Here is a 12011-nt window from a genome sequence, read left to right on the forward strand (position 1 = left end):
AAGATTTTATTTATTTATTTGACAGAGATAGAGACAGCCAGCGAGAGAGGGAACACAAGCAGGGGGAGTGGGAGAGGAAGAAGCAGGCTCATAGCAAAGGAGCCTGATGTGGGGCTCGATCCCATAATGCCGGGATCACGCCCTGAGCCGAAGGCAGACGCTTAACCGCTGTGCCACCCAGGCGCCCCTGGACTGCATCTTCTTTATCCATTCGTCTGTTGAAGGGCATCTCGGCTCCTTCCACAGTTTAGCTGTTGTGGAAATGCTGCTGTGAACATTTAAGTGCTCTGTCTTTTTCTTAAACCCTCTTCTCCTACCACGCCTTTTTTTTAAGCCCAGGGAAGGGAAACAAGGTCACACATAAATGATACGTGATTGGTCTATAGGTATACAAAAGATAGTAATAGTATTCATCCTGACTGTTGAGGAATTGGGGGAAGGAGATGGAGAAGGCATTCCCAGCCAAGAAGATGTAGACCAAGCTGCCTAGTCTCATAGCCAAAGCACTGTTGTTTGTGGGGAGGAGTCTGTTTAAATGAACTAAGAATGAAATAATGCTTTATTATTAATAATCAGGGCAGATATCATACAGATTTGTGTTACCTATATGTCATATGCACTTTCCCTTTAAGTGCACCTGCTGCTGTGCTAAGTAGTAGGATAGAGATAAATCAGATTTGATCCCTCCCCTCACAGTCTGATGGGGAAGACGTACAAGTAAGTAGGTCATTACAGAAGAGTGAGCTGAGGGCTCCAATATGGATTAAAGACAGGGTGCTATGAGAACAGCTCAGGGAGGTGGGGGGAGATGGTTAGGAATTGACATAGTTTATAGTTCTATAACAATGTACAGCAGAATACACACAGTAGTTTTTTGATTTTTTTTTTTTTTTTTTTTTTTTTTGAGAGGGAGAGAGAGCTGAAGAGAGAATCTTAAGCAGGCTCCACGCCCAGCGCGGAGCCTGATGCAGGGCTCTATCTCACAATCCTGAGATCATGACCTGTGCTGAAAACAAAATACGGACACTTAACTGTGCCACCCAGACGCCCCTATAAACCACAGTATTCTTAAATATGAAAGGCATTAGAAATTAAAACTTGAACCTTAGTCCAAAGTGAAAAGTGGATAGCTACTTGATCTCTTCTTGGAACCATACAGATAACGTGGAATCTGTTCCTCTTTTCCACAACTGACCAAGGCTTATCATGCATATTTGTTTGTCCTTTCATCACTTTTGCCAGTATAGTTATCTACAGAGCCTAGCATTTCTCAAGACATTTTGATAATTGGGGAATTGAAAAAGCATTTTGAAAAGCTTCAGTGAACACCCTCAGTGTCTGCTGAGAAAAGATTCAAGTTTTGTTTTGTTTTGTTTTGTTCTGTTTTGTTTTTTTGGAAACACCCAAATCATTCAGTATTAAGTGGGAGTAAATAATTATTAAGCAAAGTGTTTACCACATTTTGCTCATGTAATGAGGTATAACTTAAAATGATGAGGCTGATTTTTTTTTTTGGTGTGTATGTGTATCTCATAAACTGGGCCTGAAGTCTACTTCAAAAGAGAAATTCCAGAAATGTTCTCAACAGTGGTAGCCATATCCAATCAGATATATAAAGCTAAGTAATTTTAATCGTTCACTTGAATTTTAAGTTCCTATAAGCTTATCCTTTTTTCCTTCCTTCCTTCCCCACTCCCTCTCTCTATTCTTCCCTATCTCTGACTTCTCTTCTTACTTTATAGTCACTCTTTGCATAGTGTGCTGATGTATAGAATCTCATACTTCATGGGCTTGTTAAAATAGAGGAAGTCATTCTGAATTTTATATAATTTATCTCATATGTTATTAATTCTTGGCATAAATTGGTTTATAGAGCCTGATAGCATGGGTAGCTGGTTCAGTTCAGTCTTCCTGTTTTGGGTGTGTGATAATAAGTAAAGTAAGTATGTTTATACTTTCCATTTTAATCAACAACTTATAATTTGGAGAACAAAGATTATTTTTATATCAAGTAAACATACTATATTGAAATAGTCCTCTTTAAATTTTATTTAATTTAAATGCTACATAATATCCGTGCATATCTCTGGACATTTAATAAGATATCCTAACTTTTTCTGAGAAGCAAGGTTTACATAGTGCACATTTTAGAAAGAGGGGTCTTTCTTATTGCTGTTGAAAAAATTAAAATAATTTCCAAGTAACCTTAACCTCTCAATTTTTACTGTGCATTAAATTCTTACTAAGTTTTCTTTTTGTTATTTTTAATGTAAATGCTGATTTATGTATATTTGTGTTTTCTTTTTCAAGGATATGTGGGATTAGTAAACCAAGCAATGACTTGCTATTTGAATAGCCTTTTGCAGACACTTTTTATGACTCCTGAATTTAGGAATGCATTATATAAGTGAGTATTCAAAAAAATTTTATAAATAAAACTGATTTAAGAATGAAAGTGTAGGTTTTAACTAATAAAATCTAATTTATCTTCTTGTATTTATTTATAAAGTTTGGGGTATTTCTCTCTTCGTAAGACATCTCGAATAGCGTATAAGAAAAAGATCTTGTGAGAGATTGACATACGAAAAATTTGTGGAGAAAACCATAAGTGCGTAGACCAGCAAAAGTTAAAATTAAGATTTACATTTGGGATAAATTATTGTACTAAAAGCTTTCCCTCACTTACAGCTTTAACATCTTTATAAAGAAATATGTTACCTGCTTTTTGAGATAATCTGGATGTGTAAACCATATTCTTTCCTTTCACTTCTCAATTTAGGAAACAAAGTCATCTTTTTAAACTTTCGAACTTTGTTTCTAATTAAAATATAATGCAGCTGTCCTTTGGGCGTGTGTGTTGTAAGTGTCTAAGTATGTAAAAGATGGTATATATACCAGGTAGTATAAAATGCTCGATGAAGGAAATCCATATTTAAATAAACCCCTAAAAGTCAGACAGTTATTTTTATGAGTATCTTATTGTAATACATTTAACATACTCTTGTTTTGTATATTTTCTTTAAGGTATGCATAACTTATTTTTTAAGACATTTTAAAGTACTGATTAACTGATTTTTCCTTTTTTGTGTGTTACTCTTGAATAACATCCTCAAAATTACTGTAAATATGTATTTAAAGTATTTTTGGAACTTTTAATATTGGTTGTGTTGCTCAAACAACATTATATTATCATTCCATTCATATGGAAACTCATCATCTGAATTTACTTGTGAACTTAGACATTGTAATGAATCCTTTTGTGCCTATCACCCATTTGAATATTATCAACTCATGATCAGTCTTTTTTATCTAATAGCCGCTATTCTGATTATTTGGAAGCACACTCCCATTGTATCATCTGTAAATATATCTCCAGTCAGCGCTAATAAGGTTTCCCTGATTGCTTCGTAATTTTTTTTTTAACAATCTGTTCAAATCAGGATCCAAACAAGAACCATACAGTGCAACTGACCGATAAGATTCTTATTTAATGTATTTTTAACTCCTTTCCATCTTTTTTCCCCTTGCAGTTTATTCCTTGAAAATATTTATATTGAAAACTGTTGTTCTTTCTCCTGTAGTTTTCTACAGTTTGGATTTTGACAGTTGAATATCATAGTGTCATTTAATATTGTTCTGTTCCCTGTATTTCTATGAATTAATAATTAGGACAAGAGTTGTGATCAGATTCATACTCTGTGATTACTTTTAGATGAGCTTTGCCTTTCATTCGTGTTGCCTTCTTATGCCTTTTCTTGTTTAAAGTCTAAATTTCTTCTGAATTTATAAATTAGGGAAAGGCTTCTATTTCATTAGATAGTAATAGATTCAGTTAATATCCAAATTCTGTATACCGGAGTTAAGGTCTTAACATTATTATGATGTTAATATTAATGATGCTTTAAAGAGTAAAAATATTTTATAAATAATTTTCAATTATTTTATTTCAATAGGTGGGAATTTGAAGAATCTGAAGAGGATCCAGTGACAAGTATCCCATACCAACTTCAAAGGCTTTTTGTTTTGTTACAAACCAGCAAAAAGAGAGCAATTGAAACCACAGATGTTACAAGGAGCTTTGGATGGGATAGTAGTGAGGGTACTAATTCTCTTGTAATGATAAGTGTTTCTAATATTCAAAGGAATTCTGGGAGACAGTATTATAAACAAAATATATTAATAGCTTAATTAACCTTACCATAAACCTTCTCATTGCCTTCTGCTGGGATAAAATTTAAGCACTAGGAGTAAATTTTTGATCAATTAAAATTTTCTTAAGTTTGGTTAAACTCTATTTTTATGTACTTAAACTAAAAATTTTAATTTGTTCTAGATTTTTCTTATTTCTTTACAGTGAAACATAACAAAAAAGCAAATATCATAGCACCGTAAAGCATATGTTATTTATAAAATACTAAGGTTGCTTAATTCTTTTCCTTGTGATTACCTTTTCGTGACTGTAATATGTAGTTTGTGTTCCTTTTTAAATTTAGAATTATTTTGTATAAACTTTTCCATGTTTTTGACAATTTGCTTTTAAACAAATTAATGTTTCATTACATTAAATTTATTGCTGTTTTTAATTAAATTTTATCTTAAAATAGCTTGGCAGCAGCATGATGTACAAGAGCTGTGCAGAGTCATGTTCGATGCTTTGGAACAGAAATGGAAGCAAACAGAACAGGTAATTCATCTCAAGTTGAAGGGAACGTTTTATAATAAATGATTCATAAGTGACTTTTATTCTATCGAAATGTTTTAAAGCTCCGGCTTTAGTGCAGTTGTTAAAGTACCAGATGGGGAATTGAAAGTACTAGGTTCTCACTTGGCCATTAACTGAGTCATATAGATCCTCATTAAACCATGCCAGACCTCAGTTTCCTCATCTTTAAAATAAGGAAGTTGGTTTCTGTGATCTAGATGGTCTCTTTTTAACTGAAAACTGTATCATTCCTATATTAAATATATGCATACATGTGTATGTGTTGTTTTTTGGGAATGATTTTTGAACAGTATTTTCAGATATTTAAGTAAATTACATGTATTTTAATCTATAGCAGATTAAGTATAGTTGAGTATTACCTTCATTTTGACCAAGGAGGTATGCTTTTGACATTTAGGATTCCTATTTATCTGACTCTGTTCTTCCAGTAGAAAAAGAACAGGTTAGAGGTGGGAAGAGCATTCGCTCTATCATTCTGGGATGAAAAGTAAGGCTGGGGGTGCCTGGGTGGCACAGCGGTTAAGCGTCTGCCTTCGGCTCAGGGCGTGATCCGGGCGTGATCCCGTCGTTATGGGATCAAGCCCCACGTCAGGCTCTTCTGCTATGAGCCTGCTTCTTCCTCTCCCACTCCCCCTGCTTGTGTTCCCTCTCGCTGGCTGTCTCTATCTCTGTCGAATAAATAAATAAAATCTTTAAAAAAAAAATTTTAAAAAAAGTAAGGCTGAACTGGGTGGGCCTCAGAACTCAGTAAAGAGGAGGGTTTATAGTGGCTCTAATGATGTGGGGGGGGGGGAACGATCACAAGGATAGAAAAGGAGGAAGAATCTAGAAGATAGCCTGGAGGGTCTGCTGTCTGATTGGAATTATGATGATGGCTTGGGCCAGAGTTTTCAAACTGTAGGCTCTGATCCATTCATGTGTTATGAAATCAGTTTAGTGAATCTACATCAGCACTTAAAGAAATGGAATAGTATAGAGAAGTATAAGAGAGTAGCACAAAAGTAAGGGTATTATTTTGTGCAAATTTTGTTATAGTTAGATGTACTGGGTTGAGATATACATTATTTTCTTACTGTGGGTTGTTATCAAAACTGTTTGAAAGACACTGGTTTGAATCACTTAGAAATGCCCTCTCAGATGCAGAAGATATAATCAAATATGACTGAGGCAGATGAATGAAGAAGGCTTCATTAATTAGTGGCATTAGTATAGGCAATGATGATGGTTCCTAGTTTGAAGGCTTATAAACCCTAGACATTTGAAGAGATACAAATTTATGAAAGAGGTAAATTATAATATGCTTTCCTTCTTTTCCATTCTTAGTTAAGAGATATTGAAAAAAAATTAACTTTACTTAGTGATCTAGTTTCTCTACTTTGTCCTATTGTATTTTAGTAACTTCATGTATATGGTATTAGGGGCTGTTTCTTCTTCATAGGTCTGCAGTTACTCTTCCCCGTTTTATACCGCTCTTTGGGTCAACAATTCCACTAAAAGATCAACTGGGGCATCCCTGCTGCAGTCCCAAATTTTGGTACAAGACTTGTGAGGCAAGACACTCACTTGGAGGGTCCTTACCAAAGGAATTACCTGCCTTTTTTGGGACAAAAGCCCCAGTTGGCTAAGTTTGGGGACTTAGTGAGAGATCCATTCTTTTGAATGAGTATATTTTGATGGAGATGGAATTTTTTAAAAATTTCCATACATTTTTAAAATTCTCAGTATAATGTTTCCCCTTAAAATTGTTTTATGTATATTACTGAAAGTTAAAAAGTTTTATTTGCACCTTGAGCTAGAAGATAGGATTTGAGGAATCAGAATGTAGTATTGTGAAAGTGGTGGTAGGCATGTGTAAATCTATAAAACTAGCCGTTTATTTAGTTTTATAATTATCAACATACCTAAAGTGATAGATTAGATGTATTCTCAACCTAATGAAAAGTTAGTATGAAGCTTAATAGTATAATAAATTGGTAACTGATTTCAACAAAACATTTTAGTAGTGGAGTTTTTATTGGTAAGAGAATTGAACTAGTTAATTTTGCACATTGATTCTTAAGTTAGTGTTAGTCTAATTTTATTGATTTTTAGTTCATTTTTTTCAGCCTTCATTTTTTTAATAGAATTTTAGATAAATCTTAAAGCTTTCTAAAACTTCAGCAGTAAACAATGAATATCCTTTGCAACTTATTTTTAAAAGCAGGAATTATTGTGTTTTTGTGTATTTTAAAAATAATTTTTAAAGAACGCTTTTTAATATTCTTATTTTTAGGCTGATCTTATAAACGAACTATATCAAGGGAAGCTGAAGGACTACGTGAGGTGTCTGGAATGTGGTTATGAGGGCTGGAGAATCGACACATATCTTGATATTCCATTGGTCATCCGGCCTTATGGGTCCAGTCAAGCATTTGCTAGTGTGGTGTGTACCTTTCAGCTGACTGCTTGTGTATCCATACACAGAATACATAATAGCACAGTGGTATAATCTGTTGTAAGGTAAGTATCATCCTAGATACACCTTCTTGGGTTGTTTGTAATTCCTGCACTTAAACTAGCAAGATCTAGAAGATTTTTGACCCTTCAGTGAGTCCTAATAGTGCATGTATAAAAGGGAAAGTGAACGCAAATGTACTGCCTCATGGTTCAGTATTTTATTCTTTCTGAGGTGACTAGATTATTTCACTTTATCCTTTTTTTTTTTAAACCTCTAAACAGTCTGTTTTATAAATGCTCTTTTTGTGACCATTTTTTGTATTGGAAAGTACTTTTTGTTTTGTGTACATTGTTCCATATATATATATATATATATATATATATATTTTAAGATTTTATTTATTAAAGAGCATGCAAGTAGAGGGGGTGGAGGGAAGGAAGGGAGAGGGAGAAGCAGAAGTGAAGCCAAGTGAGGAGCTGACGAGGGGCTTGATGCCAGAACCCTGAGATCATGACCTGAGCCAAAGGCAGGTGCTTAACTGACTGAGCCACCCAGATGCCCCAGTTCCATGTATTTTTAAAATTAGAAAAATAACCTTTGGTTTTTATCATAAACAGAGGCCACATTTTTAAAAGGAACATCCTTATTCTAAAATTTAATTTAAAAACCATGAATTGTGGAAGCATAGTAATTTGAATAATCTGATATAAATTAGTTAATTGATTAATTAAAAATTAGCTTAGTTATTACATACTGAGAATGCAACTGGGAGATTATCTAAGGTTTTCTCATTCTTTGTCTTACCCATTTTCAGTTGCTTTTTGATAATTTTATTATTGCATTTTATTGTGTTTACTGATACAGAAGGAGAGCCATGGAAAGAGTTAAGTTGATTTTTAAAATTAGAATGTTCAGAAACATTTATTCTGAATCTATTATGAGCCAGGGGAAGCTTTCAGAGCTATATTGTTTTGGGCCTTATTTATGTTGTTAGCTGATGGAAGCTTGTAGCTAAAATTAGTGTTTTTAAAGCTACTCCATACTTTATCCTCTAAAATAGTGCTTCAAATATGGTTTGGTCTTCTGGCCTCTAGGACAGTTGTTTCCCTTTGCTTTTTTCTCCTACTCTCATATGGCTGTCAAGAAATAATTGATAAGAAGTTATGGAATCAATCAGTGGGAATCCAAGTAGAAGACCTTTTCTGGATAGTGTAAGACCAAGTCTTCTTTCCTGTACTATGTTACAGTCAGTTTCCTGAATAGCTTTGAAAAATTTTGTTAATAGTACCCTTGTAAACTGCCATTCTAGATATATGAGGCTGGCCTTGGTGTGGGTGGCTCATTTTGTTTTCCATTTTTTTTTAACAGTTTTTACTTTCTCCCTCTCTCTTTCTCTGTTTTTTTTTTTTTTTTTTTTTTTTTTTGTAGTTTAAGATAGGAGTGGCATATTAAAAAATTATTAACATCTGTCTTTCAATGACTTATTTCTTAACTCATTTTTAAATATTGGCACTTTAGCAAAATACACTAGGGAAATATTTGGTAGTCCCAGGTGATAAAGATGATGTTTTCTGCTTTGGTTATGAAAGTATTTTTTTGTGAAAGCTTTTTCATGTGTATGTTCAGTTGAGTGCTTTTACATATTAATTGAGTGGTTGAGGAAACTAGTGTTATTTGTTTTGTTATGTTGAAATATTGTATTTGAATAGTGAGGAAGTCCAGTTGCTTAGCTAAATCTTTTGTGTCTTCATTTTCTCACCTGAATTACCACCACTCTCTCAAGAACGTCATAGATTCAGCAGTGGGGCACTTTGGAGGATACTTTTGGAGAAGTGAAAAAAGTCACATTTCCTAATGGAATTTTCCAAAGGTAGTGTCCTCCATTGCCACATGGATGGTGGTGGTAGTAGTGGTGGTGGTGACTCAGTGGGAATTGGAGGTTACAGCTATGAAGCAGTATGTGAGCAAGTTTATATAACACACATGCGCTAATAGGGCTTGCAGAAGGGAACTTAAAACTTCCTAGACTTTGCTGAAATCTCTTTAGGGAAATTACAGCAGGTGAACTACCCAAGATAGGGGTTCTAAGGAGGATACTACCTTCAGAGAACTTTAGTTAGAGGTAAGTGAATTCCCATTATTTTCTGAATTCAAAATCTATAACCTACATCTACAGAAATCATCACTCAGCATCTAAAATTAGTTTTATATCACTGCTTGCCATTGTGTATTTTGTTAATTCTATGTGTTTTAAGAAGAATTAGGTATAAATGTGGATTGTAAAAATCTAGTTGAATCTCATTCAGACTATATAATATTTGGCTTAATTTGAATTGAGCTCTCTTTAAATTAATTTTCCTACTTTTATTCATGGACTCTGATATATTTGTCTTATTGGATATACGCACACACATAAACACATATGTACATACACATGCAACATTGGTAATTCTGTGTTCTGTTTACTGTACATTCTTTCAGTGAGCCACAATATAATAGATTTGTGTATACAGTGAGGTTAACACGTGATGCTTAATTTCAGGCAAGTAAGTGCAAGGGTCTATTAAAAATTAAAGTTTTTATTAACCTTCATCTGAAACATCCGATTTCTAGAGTTGTTTTATCTCTGTGTTCAAATAAATTAACTTGAGAGTAATATTTTAAGATTAAAATATGAATGGAAATACCATTTAGCTAATTTGTCATTATGACATTTATAGTAAATGTTTATGGGTCATCTTTCAGCATGACTGATAGCAGACTGCTTTTTTAATGAGTGCTAGGAATCACCTGTAGTTTTTAAAAAAGCTTTTCGTAGTTTGTTCATTGAATTATTTTTTAGTCATTATAGCTACGCTATTTATTAAATTTCTGGTCTTCATTTTACGTGGCCATGTAGGGAATCAATGTTTAAGGGCTCTTTTACCACTCTCTTACCTCTCAGACTGAGTTCTATTTAACACTCATGTCCAACAGGATTTAGTAGAAGATTAAGAGAAGGCTTCTTTGATTAAATTTGGGAAATGGTGCAACTGTAATCCTCTTTCGAAAGTTCACTGTGCATATTTTATTTTAAATGCCCTGAGGACTCCTGTAGTAGAGAACTTTGCTTAACTATGCTTTACCTAACATTTTCTTCCTCTGTGGGATATTTGTGAATATTTTAAGGGGTACTAGGATTCTGAGGAACGTATTTTAGGAAGCTCTGCACTAGAATAAAGTGATTTAAAGATTATCTCTACTATGTTACATCACTGTTGGTGTCCTTGGAATGTTGAGGGGGAGTAAGAATACTAAAATATGTGTTATAATCTACTCTTGTTTTATGTATCTCCTTAATCCTGAAAAATTAGTATCAGCTGAAAAATTCCTTTTATTAACTTTTTAAAAAAATTTGTTCCTAATGATTTGTGAGGTAACTGGAACCTTTTATTTTCATTGATTAGAGTTGTCTAAACCAGTGTCTCTGAATTTCATAATCAAAGAAACCTTGAATCTGCTTATTGCCAAGCACATTTGAGAATATATTTTTATAATGAGATAGTCCTAAATACATGCTGGTGTACATAAAAAATGAAACTATAATTTTTATCAGTTAACTATGAAAGCATATTTCATAAATTAAACAAAAATGACATAACCTCATTTTTGACATTAACTAGGGAGGAGCTTTTCTATTTAACAGTAAATTTTAGACACTGTCTTTTTATTGGTATCTTTTTGTCATATAACATATTTATTGAGTTGCCTACTCTGTGCAGTGGGCAGTATAATAGGCCATTTTTTCTTAGTATATTTTTAATTCTATTAGGTAAGTACACTTAAATATATTATCACAAAATGTGTTCAAAGGTCTGAAATTGGGTTTAGCTGTATCATTCCATTTAGTGTCTTTGGAAAAACCGGATTATGTGAAAGACTTCTGTTCCCTAAGTAAACATGGTTTAATGATTATTTTAAAGTTTTGAATGAAAAATTGTTAAATTTGTAAGTATTTATGAAATCATAAACATTTCAAGTGTTTGCTGTGCACAAGTTTATATCATAGGTTCTTCCCTGTATTAACAGATGATCTGGACATTCTTAAATGTCTGGCTTAGCCACATAACTCATTTGGATGGTGGAGTGGTCCATATTTGTCCAAATATGTAAGCATCACATAAAGAAAAATCTCTTCCACAGACTCTACCCTCATTTTTCCAGGAATTTGTGTGGTTGGACATAGTGGGAACCAGTTTAAAAAGTGGGGACTTCTGCTTTCAGGAAGATGGAGTAGATGTACATTGCCCTATTCCTCCTGCTAAAACAACTGAAAGTCTTGAACATTATATATAAAATAAAACATAAGAAGACTCTGAAAGGTGGAGAAAAGGCATAAGGACTAGGGACCTCAGGACTCAAGGAATGACATGGGGTGAGTTCCCTGGGTTGTTTTTTTTTTTTTTTTTTTTTTTTTTTTGCCTAATATAGCCCAAACTTGGAGCTGAAGAAGCTGGCATCCTGGAAACAGCAACAGGCGTAGACTGAAAAGCCTGCTGTCTCCAGCCAAAAGATCAGGAGGGGGATAGCCTAGCAAGGCAGAAAACTTTTAGATGATACCCATTCCATTCTAGCCAAAGACCACAGAAAGACCGTGGCCCCTATCTTAACCCCTGCCATCCGAGGCTGAGTGGGGAGCCTAGGCTTCTGTTCTCATGAAGGTTGTAACTGGGCTTTCTAGCCCCCTGCCTGGGTGGTTTCAGAGAAGCCCAAGTAGATAGCCAGGAGTCTCATCCCTGCTGGGCAGTAACAAGCCTTTCCACTACTACTCTCCTGTTCTCCTGGTTTTCTGTCATTAGAGACACATGGGGA

The 12011-nt window shown here is 34.1% G+C and overlaps 1 protein-coding gene across 3 annotated transcripts in view; it reads left to right on the forward strand.

The window, feature by feature from the left end:
* USP47 (ubiquitin specific peptidase 47) overlaps positions 1-12011 on the forward strand; it is a 109715-nt gene that overhangs the window by 55627 nt on the left and 42077 nt on the right. For all 3 annotated transcript variants that reach the window (XM_040638813.1, XM_040638812.1, XM_040638814.1), the window contains 4 exons: positions 2311-2407; positions 3954-4099; positions 4605-4684; positions 6996-7145. In XM_040638813.1, the coding sequence (XP_040494747.1) occupies positions 2311-2407; positions 3954-4099; positions 4605-4684; positions 6996-7145 (473 nt within the window). The remainder of the gene's footprint in view (positions 1-2310; positions 2408-3953; positions 4100-4604; positions 4685-6995; positions 7146-12011) is intronic.

This window comes from Ursus maritimus, unplaced genomic scaffold (assembly GCF_017311325.1).
Source record: "Ursus maritimus isolate PB19 unplaced genomic scaffold, ASM1731132v1 scaffold_23, whole genome shotgun sequence".
In the NCBI taxonomy this organism is placed as follows: Eukaryota; Metazoa; Chordata; class Mammalia; order Carnivora; family Ursidae; genus Ursus; species Ursus maritimus.